At 41.9% G+C, this 14,000-nt stretch overlaps 2 protein-coding genes across 2 annotated transcripts in view; one reads left to right on the top strand and one right to left on the bottom strand.

The window, feature by feature from the left end:
- FIP1L1 (factor interacting with PAPOLA and CPSF1) overlaps nucleotides 1-1,024 on the top strand; it is a gene marked incomplete at its 5' end in the record, with an annotated part of 43,261 nt that extends 42,237 nt beyond the window's left edge. The window contains 2 exons of the mRNA XM_010134957.1: nucleotides 28-117; nucleotides 877-1,024. Coding sequence (XP_010133259.1) covers nucleotides 28-117; nucleotides 877-1,024 — 238 coding nt within the window. The remainder of the gene's footprint in view (nucleotides 1-27; nucleotides 118-876) is intronic.
- A 1,053-nt stretch (nucleotides 1,025-2,077) lies between these two features.
- Nucleotides 2,078-12,311, bottom strand: LOC104492398 (E3 ubiquitin-protein ligase LNX-like; the record flags this gene model as incomplete). Its single annotated transcript, XM_010134956.1, has 4 exons — nucleotides 2,078-2,774; nucleotides 3,481-3,639; nucleotides 10,499-10,727; nucleotides 12,134-12,311. Coding segments are annotated over 4 exons (702 nt in total), but the record flags the coding sequence as incomplete, so codon positions are not given.
- Between the last annotated feature and the right edge of the window lie 1,689 nt (nucleotides 12,312-14,000).

Raw genomic sequence — 14,000 nt, 5'->3', positions numbered from 1 at the left:
AAGAGCGTATGAAAAAAGGGCCTAGGCCCGCCATAGAACAAGTAGGGAGAAAGAAGACCGACACAGAGACAGGAGACACAGAGAGAAAGAAGAGACTAGGCACAAGTCATCTCGAAGGTTTGATTTTTTTTTTTTTTTTTTTTTAATTTTATTTTTTTAAGTAGGCTAGGAAAGACTTGACCGGTTTAAAAAAAAAATAAACTTTTAAAAGAACTCCAAACAAATTGGAGTTTTGTGGAAAGACTGTAAACGCTTAGATGTACTCGTTGGAACAAGTCTGCCATTTAAAATGTAGACAGACAAAAAACCATGTCGGCTCCGGGTAACTTCATATTGAATGATGTATGCGACAGTCTTAGCTAGTGAACAGAAATTATGAATTTGGGGAAAGAAGTGTAAAAATGGTGGATCAGAAAGAGGTGCAGTGACGCTGATGTTCAGCATCATTAACGTAAGAGCTCAACAATGATTCTTAAGCAAGTGAAATAACCATGATGGTCATTTGATAGAAATTGTTCAATTTAGTCTTTAAGTTAGAAATAAAGGTTCGGTCTAGGGAGCAGGGTCAATAAGAATGTTAAACCATTAAGGGATGCCAACAGGGACATGGCATTATTAAAAGTATTGCTATTAGAATGTGGGTTACAAATGTTAAAAGTCATTCCAGTTTCCCAAAATGTGCAGAGTGAGTGGATGTACAAACCATTCCATGAAAAATTCAGTTTGGTGCTGACATTCAAATACTATATGGGTCGGAATGGGAGCAGTTGCCGGTTTTCGAATATGTATGCAAAGGCTGGCTTTTTGGTACTCTGTAATTAAATGGGGCCTGAAGTGTCATGCAATTATTTGAGGTATATTTTTTTCTCTTTCTAGTAACAGCAGACGTCGTCACGACAGTGAAGAAGGGGACAGCCACAGAAGACACAAACACAAAAAATCCAAAAGAAGCAAAGAAGGAAAAGAAGCTAGTGGTGAACCTGCACCTGAACAGGAAAACACTGAAGCTGCCCCTGTGGAATAGGCTTGTGTGATTTTTGCCTACTTGCATATATATTAGTGCCAGAAATAGATTACTATAAATCTTGTTATTTTTCTGGGTATTAAAATAATTTGTTCTTAATCTTGTTCTGTTAGTTTGAAATCAAAGGTTACTTTGGTTTTTTTGAAAATAAAAGGATGAATTTTTCATGTTAAGATTCCTGGACTGACTTTGTCTTAAACAGTGAGAAAACATCTTACAGCTAGAGGCTTATGTTCTTACAATATACATAGGGCTTAAGTTCTTTGTATTAAATTGTCTCCTCTTTTCATAAGCCAGTGGGAAGGTCATTCTTTACTTCAGACACAGCGTGCTTTCATTTTATTATATACGAACATCTGGAACAGTGTGGGTTTAGTATAGCTTTTGGAGCTCACATTTGAAAAGGTCATCCTTTACTACAGGGACAGGCAGGAATTGCAGACTCTTCAAGAACCTTGTACTAAGGTGAAACAAAAAATAAAAATCGGGGAAACTGGGAAAGATGGTGATGACTCGTAGTCTGAGGGAACACTGAGTGTGGTGATCATACTCTTGGCAATTATGTATGGTTCGTGCGGGTGCATAAGGGTGAGTTAAGCTGGATAATCATCCCTGCTGCTTTTCAGTGGCTTAAGAGAAAGTTCATTTTAGTCTTTGTTCTAGGGGAACAGCTGTCCTTAACATGATAGAGATTAACAAACATATCCTCTTGCCACTGCTAGCTTGTGAGGAAAAAAATAAGACTGTGGAATGTAGGTATTTTGCAGAGAAAGGCAAAGAAGTATTTTAAGAAAAATAGAAGACCATCATCACTTTCAGATTTACTCCATCCAGAACAGTATCAAGTGTGACTGGCATGGCAGTCCTGCAAAAATTGTACTGCACTGTCAGGGTGCTCTTCGGAAGACTTACTTGATGTATTAGTAGGATGCAGTGTGCTTCCCTATAAACAATCATTCTATATAAAAATCCTAGATTTAGTAGGAGGAATCAAAACACACTGGAGAAACTAGGTCGTTTGGTTTTGGATGAAAATAATGTCTGTACAAGTACACAGTTACAGTTACTTTTAATTATTTTAGAAATTTAATTCACAGTTTTACAGACTAACAAACAGTACTTGAAAGTCTTGAAAATACCAGCTTCATGCTGACCATGGAAAGGTACACATAATCAAAGTGCTATTACTGTGTTGGATAAAAACCTTCACCTGATTTTTGCAACTAGAAAAATTGCAAGAAAATTTTCCATAAGTTATTCAAGGATTTATTTTATAAATCAAAATAAAGTGGGTGAGCAGAAGCTGCTGCTCCTTAAATTTCATTATTATTATAATGCTTTAAATATATACATATATAAAAAAAAAAAAAACAACCAACAAAAAAACCTTAAGAACACGGGGGAGGAAAGACTTAAGTCTATAGCTTAAGTCCCTCAAGTGGTTTTCTGACAGGTGTCTCTGCTTTGCCTAAACTTGACTTTTCTTGACACGCAGGTTGAAATTTCACAAACCTTTTCGTTAGAAACACATACTTGATCCCCCAAAAAGCAAAGACTGATGTTCTTTTCTTTTTATGTGTTAAATTATTGTCTTACTCTCCATGAAGACTTGTTTTATAAAAAAGTGCCAGGCCAAGACACAATTGTGAGAGTAATTTTTCCTTTCAGTTCTTTGAGCATCCTTGCCAAGCAGGCATGCATCATTCCTGATGTGTTCCTGCCATTGACAGCAAGGAGGATGTCACCGCATCTGAAAAAACAAAGGTAGATATGAGAGAACAATTAAACAAGGTGACTTCTTATCTTCAACGTTCACAAATGCCAAATAATGTCCTTAAGCTGGGAGGAAGGGGTAGAAATGTGAATATTACTATTTCTTCTCTGTAGTAGTTACTTATGTATCTACTGTTCATGGATAAGGGAATAAAGCAGGTGAAAATACCACTTTTTTTATCTTACGACTTTATAATTAATTAGACATATTTGAAAGAAAATAGGATATAGTTCTTTCAGATGGGAATGATACGTGTTTTGAACAAACTGTTTTAAGACTATTTCATTTAAGTTTGCTCCATAATTCTGGATTTGCTCTCATAAATTGTATTGGTGTTTTCAGGGAAGGGTTTTTGTTGGTTGGGCTTTTTTTTGAGCTGGGGATGTAGGAGATCTGCTCTGCGCTGGCATGCTTTGTTCTATCTCAGAGACAACTGACTTACCTTTTTACTTAGTCACATACTAGTAATTGCTAGACTTCTGAAAACATTCTACTGTGAAGTCAAGTATTCAGGATACATATGTCGTATTTCCAGATCTGCCAGAGTTAGTTCTGTGTCAATGAGTCCTTTTTTTTTTTTTGTCCCTACACTCTCTTCATAAAAACTTGTTTTAAAAGAACTTACAAAAATGAATGAGATGAGAGACTTAAATGTTACTTTTCATTAGATAATTATCATTACCTAATTCTGCCATCATTATATGCTGGTGTTCCCCCAACAATGGATTTGATAAAGAATGGTTTGTTCCCAGTATTTTCTTCATAACCTCCTACGATGCTGAAGCCAAGACTTCCAGATGTATTTCTTCGTAATACGATTTCTTTGCAGCTGTACAAATACCTGAAACAAACCAGTCTAATTAAATGTCTTGTGGTTAACTTCAGATTCAGACAAATCATTAATGATGAATCTGCCTTTTCATACACCGATAGGCTATTTTGAAGATGCAAAATTGCACTGAAGTCCCACTGTATTAGACAGCTACGCTTCCCTTCTGTTCTTGTAGTGCTGATTTCCACAACCAGTTGTCCTGGAAGTAAAATTAATGGGTAATCCTGGGGTTAAAATATTAAATATGTTGTTTTTTAAATAGGGTAATAATTTATGCAAATGATCTAGTTGCAATTGAAAGAAAAACACTTAACTGAGACTGGATTTAATACTTGTAAACCATCATTCCAGGAACTGTATTTCACCTACCTCATACAGTCCAGTGACTTGTTTTATCTTCTAGGTAAGAACCTGTGTGTGATTAACTGCGTCAGAGGTGGTCAGACATTTAATACTCTGGTGCATATCAAAGCTAAACAATTCCAAGGCCAATGAAATGAGCCATAATTTCAAAAATCAGAGAGGTAACACAACGAAGAGTTTCAGTGGAAGACAGGACCCTGAGTTTTTATCAAATAATACAGTAAGTCACAGCATGGAAGGTGAGAGATGCCTCCACATCAGTTAGTGCTTTGGAGTCCTGAGACTGCTGCCAAGAAGATAGCTTGTCCTCACTAATAATGATTAACACAAGATTTTTATGGTAAGAGAGCTGAAATCTGCTTCTCCACCTTTGTCTTTTGAATGTATTTTATGAAGCTGTAAGTTATGATGAGTCAAAGCTTAGATGAAACACGGAATGGGGGAAAATGTGTAGTAGGGTTATTAGACTCATACACTGTGCCTATTACTCTGAGTGCATTGATTTCAATACCTGCTTTTTTTTTTTTTTTAAGAGCCAGGAAAAAAAAATAGTGTCATTAGTTACGGAGCAAAAGAAATTTCTGTCCTTAGTACTTAACCCACTCATAATTATCGGTTTACCCAGAAATTATTGAAGAGCCTTAAAACCCTTTTTCTATTCCAAATCTGAAATTATAGGCTGGTTTACAGCAAGCAACTGTTACAAGCTCTATTCAGAGACTCTTAAGGTTTCTAAGAAACAGCTGACACTTATTCTGTAGAAGTATAAATAACTCTTATCTTAAAGACCAAAATGTCTAGCTTTTTAAAAATTTTATTTGTCAAATAATGCTTTTGCTGCATTTCACAGCAGGATTTTATAGTAATGCTAGATCAGTCCCCCGGGACCTACAAATATTCACCTGCTGCCAGGATGGTAGGTATATAATATTTGCACAGGAATTCACTGGCTGCTAATGTAAGAAACAGGTGACATTTGCTTCTTTCCTCAGCAGCCAGGCATTATTACTTTACCATCTGTGGACTTCTTCGATGTGTAAAATCACTTAAACCCTCGATGTTTGATGGTACTTATCAAGGTCATGACCAAGCAATGCCAGGATTCAGCCCCTAGTGCTGTTACCTAGTGTTGATTTTGGGGAGCAGGCGTCTCTGCTGCCTGGTGCTATCCTCACTGCTCGCATTGCTGAAATTGAAAGGTGATCAGCTAAATCCTAACACTGTAGGAAAGAAACAGCTGAGCAGGTAAAGACAGGAGAAGAAAACAGTGAGGACAAACAAGGCTTACGTGCATTCTGTACATACAGCCTGTAAGGTTATCAGTTACAGTCTCCATCAGTCCAGAAAGCTTAAATAGATATTTTCTGTCAAACTGTATGCTAAATTTAAGTAAACCAGCATACTAGCATTAGGATTGTTTTCTCTGCGAGAGTGGAGGAAAACATGTAGGAAGCAAGGAGCAGCAGAGAGCAGCTACTCTGTCCTGACTCCCAAGCCCCTGTGCTGACCTTTGCCTCACCAAAGGATGGGGTGCAACTTGCTGAGACAAGGCGTCAGTGGAGACCAGGAAGGCAGTAGGAGAGGTGCTGAAGTGAAGCTGAGTATGGAAGAGGGGGAGAAAAGAGTGTTTTCCCCAAAGTGTTTACATGTTTGTTATCTTTGGTTTCCAGTACCCAAACTGGTAATTAACTCTTTCAAGTTAAATTCAGTTTTGCTCACAGCTGTAACGGATGAGTGATTTCCCTGTCTTTCCTTTGACCCATGAGTTTTCTTGCTCTTATTCTTTCTATTTTCTCTCGTCCTGCTGGACGCATTGAGCTGTGTGGGTGCTTGGTGCAGGCTGCTTCGAACCCATCACACTGGCCATAGCCAGAGATTGACTCTTGACAGAATAGGAGTGGCTAGCTGGTGTTTAAACCTTTGAAGTGATGTTTGCTTATCTGCATCCTATGGGATAGAGGGTGTAAACGTGGCAGTGCACCATCCATTAGCAATTAACTGGTGCTGTCAGAAATGTGAAGAGGATGCTGGGAGGCATGGTGCACAAAGCTGAGCTGCAGGTAACACAAGTAGTGCTTGCTCCAAACAGTTTAGTTCCCAGCAGAGGTGTCTACTCTGCCTGAGCAACGAGCAGCCCAAAGGGAATTAGTTCATTTGGGTCTGTTTAGGGTCATATAGTAATAAAGACAAGCTAGAAAGCACCACAGAGAGAAAATGAAATACGTACTTGTGTCATCTGAAGATGCTTAGTGTGTTTGAGTAGATTACTTTTCTGCAGTAAAGAAAACCCCAGACTGTGTGTTTTGACCCAGTCAAACTGCCATAACCCACTAAACTGCAACCACTCCAAGAAATGTCTTCTGCCTTGGAAGAGAGTGGCTCTCAGTCATCTGCCTCTATCTGTAAATACTCCAAAAGCTGAGGACAAGGAGTAATTTATGTGTGAACTTGCCTCAGATTCAAGATTTGAAGATAAACAGCGTCTAGACGCAGGGTCCTATGGTAAGAAATACTGCAAATGAGCATCAGTCACTGATGCAGGAGGAATATAAAAGTGTCTTACATTAGTTAAATGTACAGTTCCCTGCTGCTTTTTGTGAAGGGTGAGTATTCTCTGGGAATGAAAACCAGCTGGACTTCAGGGGGACTGCAGCAGTAACAGGTATGAAAAGCATGACTCCCTCCCCTGTTACTGTAGACAAGTGACAGTGGAGTAGAGTAATATCTGAGAATTGCTCCCATCAAAGCCCTACAGCCATGATGGAGTTAATTTGGGGGAGTTTCTGTCCTAATTCCGTGTTTCATGTCCATTTCTACCCCTGGTTTGCAGAATGACTTTGGCCACCTCCCATCTCTCTCATCTTACTTGCCAGATGAAGAAAAGCACACTTGTGAAGTACAAGTGTTTGTAAATGTTTTGACAGGATGATATATAAAGTATCTTTAAGTGCTAGCTGGGGAAGGAAATGTGAGGAGAGCAAAGAAAGGAGAGCAAGAAAACAAGCAAGAGTAGAAGAAACATGATGGGGCTGGGGAAATGCTTTTCATCTGCTGCTCCACATTGTTTCCTTTTTTGCATGCTTCACAACAACATTTCACTCCGACAATAAAGGAGACCTGTCTTCCTCAACAACAAACAACTAAATTAGCTGCCCTGAAACAAGTCTTCGGGCGGGAGTGCTTAAGGTCCTGCATCACTGTTTCCTCCCAACGCCCAGCAGCCCCTCCGCTTACATGCAGGCCAAGTTTTGACAGGCGTCAGATGCACATGTGCATCTGTTTTATAACTGCCACATTTTGGATTGTACTACAGAAAGAACAGAGGAGTTGTTTGTGTATTATCAAGCCATATAAAAGTGACCAAAGCCAAATTTAAGATCTCACAAGGAAAGGGCTGAAATTTAAGTGAGATCCACAAAAAAATTATGCAAGATGGCTTTTCCAAAGCTTTGGGCTTCAGTGTGAGGAGTCAGATGACATGTCCAATTCTGCTGCTACTACTAACCTGATCCAGAAAAATTGTATAATTCCTGAACTCTCAATATTTGTCTCTATTCTCTGTGCCCACCTCTGTAACTCGTATGCAGTGCTTGGGAAAGGGTCGAGTTCTGTGCTAGTATGGAGAATTGGGCATTTGCAGTACACCAGCCTCAAAAGTGAGGAAGGTACTATTAATCATATAACTATTGTTGATGTTAGCCTGTTTTCTAATTCATCAGTCATGGACAAAGGTCTGTAGACATCCTTGAGTGTTTAGCTCAACTCAACACATTTTATGGGACCATCCTTCACAGGATTTTAATCAAAAACTCCATGTTTTTAGAACACAGAAGGGAAGACCTTCTTCTCCTCTCAGTTTCCTGAGCCTGAGCATCCCACTCTTTAAGTCGTGATGTCAGGCTGTCGCTGTGCTCCCTGCCTTGCTTGCTGTGAACAAATACTTGCACTTCATTCCCATGGTTTGTCTAGAGCCACATGTTCTCCTTTTTGACAGAATTTAAAGAAATCACCATCCAGTGGCTTTTTAAAAAAAATTGTGCCTGTTCCTGGCTTACCAGTTTTACTGCCTTTCCTATTTGTTCAGTTTTTCTTGTGTAGGTGTGCCCCATCCAGCCTGAGTACTTTGCATGACCCTGCATAATTGTGATTTTGAATTTCTGTTTTTCCCTCAGCTGTACCAAACATTCTTAGACTAACATATCTTAGAGTGGTCTCTCTGGTAGATGGTTTTAATTAAAGAAAGGGCATGATGGTGAAGATTCACTATAGTTGCACATCAGACACCTTTGCCACGATTGACCTGTCAGATGTCTATTTGTACAGTGAATTTTCTCTAACAGTCTGGAAAACATTGTGAGACTAGTGGCAATACCTTGAGATCCCTGCCAAAAGCAAACTGAAAGCCAGGTAGGTAAAAGTTAAGTGCTCAGCCTGGAGTTGAAATGAGTTAATGGGATCTGCATTCTAGTGAAAGAACTGAGTGCAGGACTTCCAGGTGTCTAGCGCGCGCCCTGTACAAGAGTAAGAGGGTAAGCGCAATCGTGCTGGGGAAGACTGAAGGGTCTGATAATACCTAATGAGTACACTCAAACCTGATCCTTGCACATCCCTACTCAGCTCAACCAACCAACCAGCTACTAATAAGGGTGCACCTTTGTTGCAGTCATATCTAATTGGTGTCAGTCTCAGTCTGATGCACCAGCTCAACATACCAATTCTCCACTTTTCTGGAAGGAGGAGAAGGGCTGCACTGTGCTCTGTGCATGCTGTTGCAGCTGGGGATAGAGTTACAATGAACTCCTGTCTTCAGCCTTGCTGACATTGGAGCTGACTTTCCTTCAGACCAAAGGGGTGGGAACGTCTTCACACACACAGAGCCTTTGGGGGGGTGGGGGGGGGAGAGTGAACTTAGAGACTGCTTTTAAAATGGGAGAATCACCTTTTCTTCCCAAACTGCAAAGTGGAACTGACTGACGTGAACCCTGCGTGTAAGCCTGCAGTACTGTGGGGCTCGATCCTTGACCTCTGTCACCTTGCTGAGGACATGGGGACTTCAGGCAGCTGTGAGAAGGAGATGATGACCAGGCAGTTCAAGTTTCCTTTGTAGTTCAACAAAGGTGAGGTTAGGGCAAGCATGGGCAGGGTGCATTTGATTCAGTTCATCTAGCAATGGGTGGTGACTGAAAGCAAGAATCAGCATTGCAGATTGCAGCATCTTTAAGGTCTCTAGTCTGCTTGCTGTCTCTCTGCTGGGAGCATTACCCATGCTCCAGTGCCTTCATCATGCTGCTGGTCAAGCTCAGGGGTACAGAAGAGGAGAGAAGGAATGAGGACCTCTCTGGTCTTGCCTGTCTGCAGTGAGACTGGATGCGAAATTTACCATTGCTTGGGGTAGCAGATTATGGGCCATCCATGTACTGGTTTTTTACTGCTTTTGTTTCACAGGAGTAATGCAAAGTTCTCTCCACTGAAGGAAGAAGCTTTCATCTTTTGGAGACAGACACACAGCCTGCCTTCTGCTCTCACGGTGCTTCAGCACATGTTACACAGTCAGTAGTCTCAGACCAAGCCCCAAAATGCATCTGGCCCTCACAGCAGACCTTGTTGCAAGATGAATGACCTCAGGATGATGTAAGCCAAGAGGAGGGAGAACAGCTAACCTGCTATGTTAGACAGAAATGGAGTCTTGAAACTGTGCCTAGAGAAAAAGCCCACCTGCTCTGCAGACCATCTTTTCATGCCCTCCTATAAAAGAGACACTGTTAGGAGTATGGGCAAGAGTAACTTGTAAGCTAAATTCTTCATTCCTTAAAACTGAACACCAGTTCCAGCTGTGTGATGCTAGCTCCCCATATTCACAGATTGACAACATGTCCCCATTTAATGCTTCACAAAATATCGTGTAGCTGCAGGTATACACCCTGCACACCAAGTGTGTTTGAAAGAATGACATGTGATGTGGTTTTTTATTATCCTTACTGAAATGACAACACAGCTGCTTCCTGTGTATGACAAACGTACTTCTTTCAGTCGGGGGTGGGTTTAAAAGAGGTGATTCAGAAATACTGGCCAACTGCACGCTCTTTGCAACATCTGGGCAAAGTCAAACAATTCAGCTGGATTTGGCTAAGGAGAAGGGCTGTGCAGTTTGAGAGCTGCAGGAAGGGCAGCTCTGCCTTCTGCAGGGTGGTCAAGCCTCAACCCCAGTGCAGCAAGCTCCTCTCTCCCTCTGAGCCCTTCCTTTCCCTCTCTAAGTGCCAGACGTGTTTTCAAGACTGGATCAATTCAGGATCCTTTCCTCCCTTGCAAGGGGATCTGCATGCCTATTTTTCCATGTGTACATACCCGTTTACAACAGGGAGGTATTTAGAGTCAAGTCTGTGACAGAGCCTGGATTTAATTAAGATGTCAGTGCAATGAATCAAGCCAAAAGAAAGAATTGCCAGAAAATACAAAACTTTCCTCCCACTCCCCTCCAGCAAGAGGATGCAATCTGTGGACTTACCGTGGCAGGCCCAGCCACATAACCCAGGAAGGTGACCACTCACTGCTTTCAGAGGTCACCTGCATGGCCTCACAGGGTGGCAGGCAGCCCCACTCCTCCTGGGCTTCGCATGCTCTCATCTCCAGGGCTTTGAGCACCACTGATGAGTTGGTGTTTTTCAGCAGGGCGACAGCCTCGCTTCGGCTGACCCCCGTCAGGTCAATCCCATTCACGTTCAGGAGGATGTCACCTGAGACCAATAAAATGGATGATAAAAGATTCTGCAAGTGTTTCCAGGATCCCCTCCCCACCACCATATGCAAGTCAAAGCCGTGGGCAAGAACTTGCTGCCTGATGAGCTGTTTGATAATCCTATTGTTTAACATGGATGTGAAGTGTATGCTGGCAAACATGCCACAGGCATGAGGAAAGAGGCTAGATCCTCATACACAGGAGCATCACTGGGCTGGACAGAGGCTTTGGTCCTGGTTTCTTGGCATATCACGGCCTGCATCCAGAACAGAACAGCACAGTGGGGGTCCTGCTGTATCAATAAGATTTGGTATGGGCACCTGAAGCTAGCTCAGGTCTCCAAAGCCCACTTCCAGCTGACAACTTTTGTAGTCAGCCTGAGCTTTGAAACCTGAAAGCCTGAAGGTGATTTTCTCTCAGTGCTCCCTAAGCTGAGGACTGCTGCTTCTGTTGGCTCTTCGTGAAGTTTGCTGTGTGGAGTAACGTATTATCATTTTAAAGTTAATGCCTGTTTGAATGGCCTCAAGCCAAAACATCTTCCTGTATATCTTATTTATAAGGTAGGCACAGAAGCTTCAGAGAAAAATGCAAAGATGACCTCAGTTACTACAGAGAGAACGATAAAGACATCATTAATGTCATGCAAGCAGCCATGGTGCCAAGTGCTCTTCTACCCTCCACAGCTCACTCCAACACCAGGGCTTCCCTGGGTGCCTTCCTCGCTTGTCCTGCATGCTCCTCCAGGTAGCGACTGTACTCATCAACAGTCCAGGCATCACAACATGAACATTAACCTCATCCTGTGGTCTGTCCTGATGAGATAGACAACAGCCTAATGGCTGCTGTAAACCATGGGAATTTATGGTGCTGTTATAACATCATGTATTCATTTGGTTCTAATTTTATCAAATTAACTAGGCTGAATTTTCCATGCTGTCTCATGATGAATATTTTTTTGAAAAAGAATCCCACTGAGAGGCATTCATTTCCCAGCAGGAGGAAAGGGGAAACCTGCTGGTTTGCTCCTGTTGTCATGTTCTTTACAGGTTTTGATGAGCAGCCATAGCTCCTGCAAAGGGAAGGTTCCCAAGGGTGCTGGTGCCGGGTGCTGCAACCCAGGCTTGTGGGTCTTGACTGGGCTGCATCTATTCTGCCCTACTTTTGGGTGCCTACACTTCCCTCACACTCAGGGTTTTCCTCCAGTGTCTGGGCAGCGACTGGGCTGAAGCTGAGCATAGGGGATGAAGGGCAGGGGTAGTGGGGAGCTGTGTCATTGCTGGATGCAGGGTACAAAGGTACTTGGGATGGCTGAAGATATCAGGGTGTGAATCTCTTTCACTATCCATCTGTTTTTCGAAGAAAGCTTTTGAATTAAAGCAGGCTTTCAAAATCCCCTCTTTTTACCTGTTTTTATCCTGCTATCTCTGCTGATAACTCCTCCAGGTTCAACGCTTATCACATGGATAGGCAAGTCCCATTCCCGGTGAGATGCTCCGCCTGCTACAGTCATTCCCAGCGATTCTGTGTGATTTTTCCGGACAGCCACCACCTTCTCATGACAGGTGACAGTGTGAAGGGTACTCTGTGATGGAGAAAACAGCCACAGCAAACACAGTGGGCATGGGGACCTCCCTGACAGCTCAGGCATTTTCTACTGAAATGAATGTTTGTTGAGGGAAAACCAAAGCACTTCACAGCCGCCTGCCACGCCTGGCCAGATGGCAGGCATGACTCTCTCCAGGGCTTAGGCTCTGCGGAATCAGAGCTACCGCCAAGATAATCTGTACTTTAACAGTTCAAGTCAGGCACTGCTCCCATCAAAATCAGAAGCGTTTTAGTGTTGAGACTAGCAGAAGCAGGTCTTTGACTATCAGGTCATGGTTCTTGTTTTGCTGCTTGCAGTCTGAACGTTATCTGTATAGTTAATGAGAAATGGTCCACCTGGGTTAAAGGAATAAAACTCTTGGGGACAAATTAGAAGAAAGGCACTTCATTTGCTCTTCAGCTTTCTGTGTTTCTATATAAGTTACTGGTGGGAATACACTCAAAGAACATGTGTTTCTGTCCAGGAAAGGAGGACATTTAGGGAGTGAAGGGCCAGCACTTCCCGGAGTACTCTTCCTAGTGCTTGTGCTTAAAAGGTCACTTCGGGACCGCCACCTCTGCTCTCTGAGGGCAGTTACCCCCTTATTCCTCCCCAGGTAGAAAAAGTTACATACACACTGCTGGCCATGCAATAACTGGTGTACGAGTGAGGGTGAAACAAACCTGCAGGCATCCTTGGGATGGAGAGGCAACACAAGCTCCAACAAAACCTATGGGCTGAACATCACATTTAAAATGCATCCAGCTCTTACAGAAGAGTTTGAGAGACAAGGATGCTTCTCCAGAAAATCTGGATTTAATTGTTAGTTGTTCTGATTTCCTTATTTCATAAGCTGTGCTCCTGGCATCAAATCCTGATGATCCCAGCCCTTCTTGCAGAAACAGCACTATCCATTCCAGGCTTATATGTAGATAAAATAGCATGCTGCTAAATACATTTCAAATGTATATTAAAAAAAACCCCAACTGTCTTATTCACAAGGGTGACTTCACATTTATGAAATGTAAAAATAATCTATAAAACTCATTTAAAGCCACATTAATCTTTTCTTAGAAATCTAAGATCCCACAAAGACACTCCATCTCGATTCCTGGGCCAGCAGCACAGAAGTGGAGCAGATGAGTCTAAGGCTGCTCCTGCAGTGACAACAATGGACAGAGGAAAACAGCGGCAAGAAATTTTTATGAGACTAGGGCAGGATTTGTTTTGTGGAGATTTTTTTGAAGGTATGTTTGGTGGAACTAACTCCACATCGGGATTTCTGTGATGCAACATCCACAACAAACCCCAGAACTTTAGCAGCTTAGCAAAGGATGTCTAGATGCTTGAGCATCTTCTCTTAACCACCAGGACAAAAAAACAAACTGATATAGGTGTTTGGACATATCACATCTGATCCATGCAGAACGCAGGCACTATTTTCAGAGTAATTTGGCTTAAGGCTTGCAAATGAAGCTAAAAATTTCTGAAAGTTTTACATTCCGTTTTAAAAAAAGTAGATGTTCTATGTTCTCCAGATAATTTTAACCTTTCACCTTTGCCTTTAAGGTGTAAATATTTTCAATATAGTAGTGGTCTATCTTTGTGCAAACTAAGCTTAATATTGCATCTGTGTTTGTGCAAAAACACTGTCCTTTTTCCATCAGGAAAAGGCCACTTCCTGAA

The sequence above is a fragment of the Buceros rhinoceros genome, unplaced genomic scaffold (genome assembly GCF_000710305.1).
Source record: "Buceros rhinoceros silvestris isolate BGI_N320 unplaced genomic scaffold, ASM71030v1 scaffold7694, whole genome shotgun sequence".
NCBI lineage: Eukaryota > Metazoa > Chordata > Aves > Bucerotiformes > Bucerotidae > Buceros > Buceros rhinoceros.
Note: the sequence above shows the minus strand (reverse complement) of the source record. Positions and strands in the feature narration are given on the sequence as shown.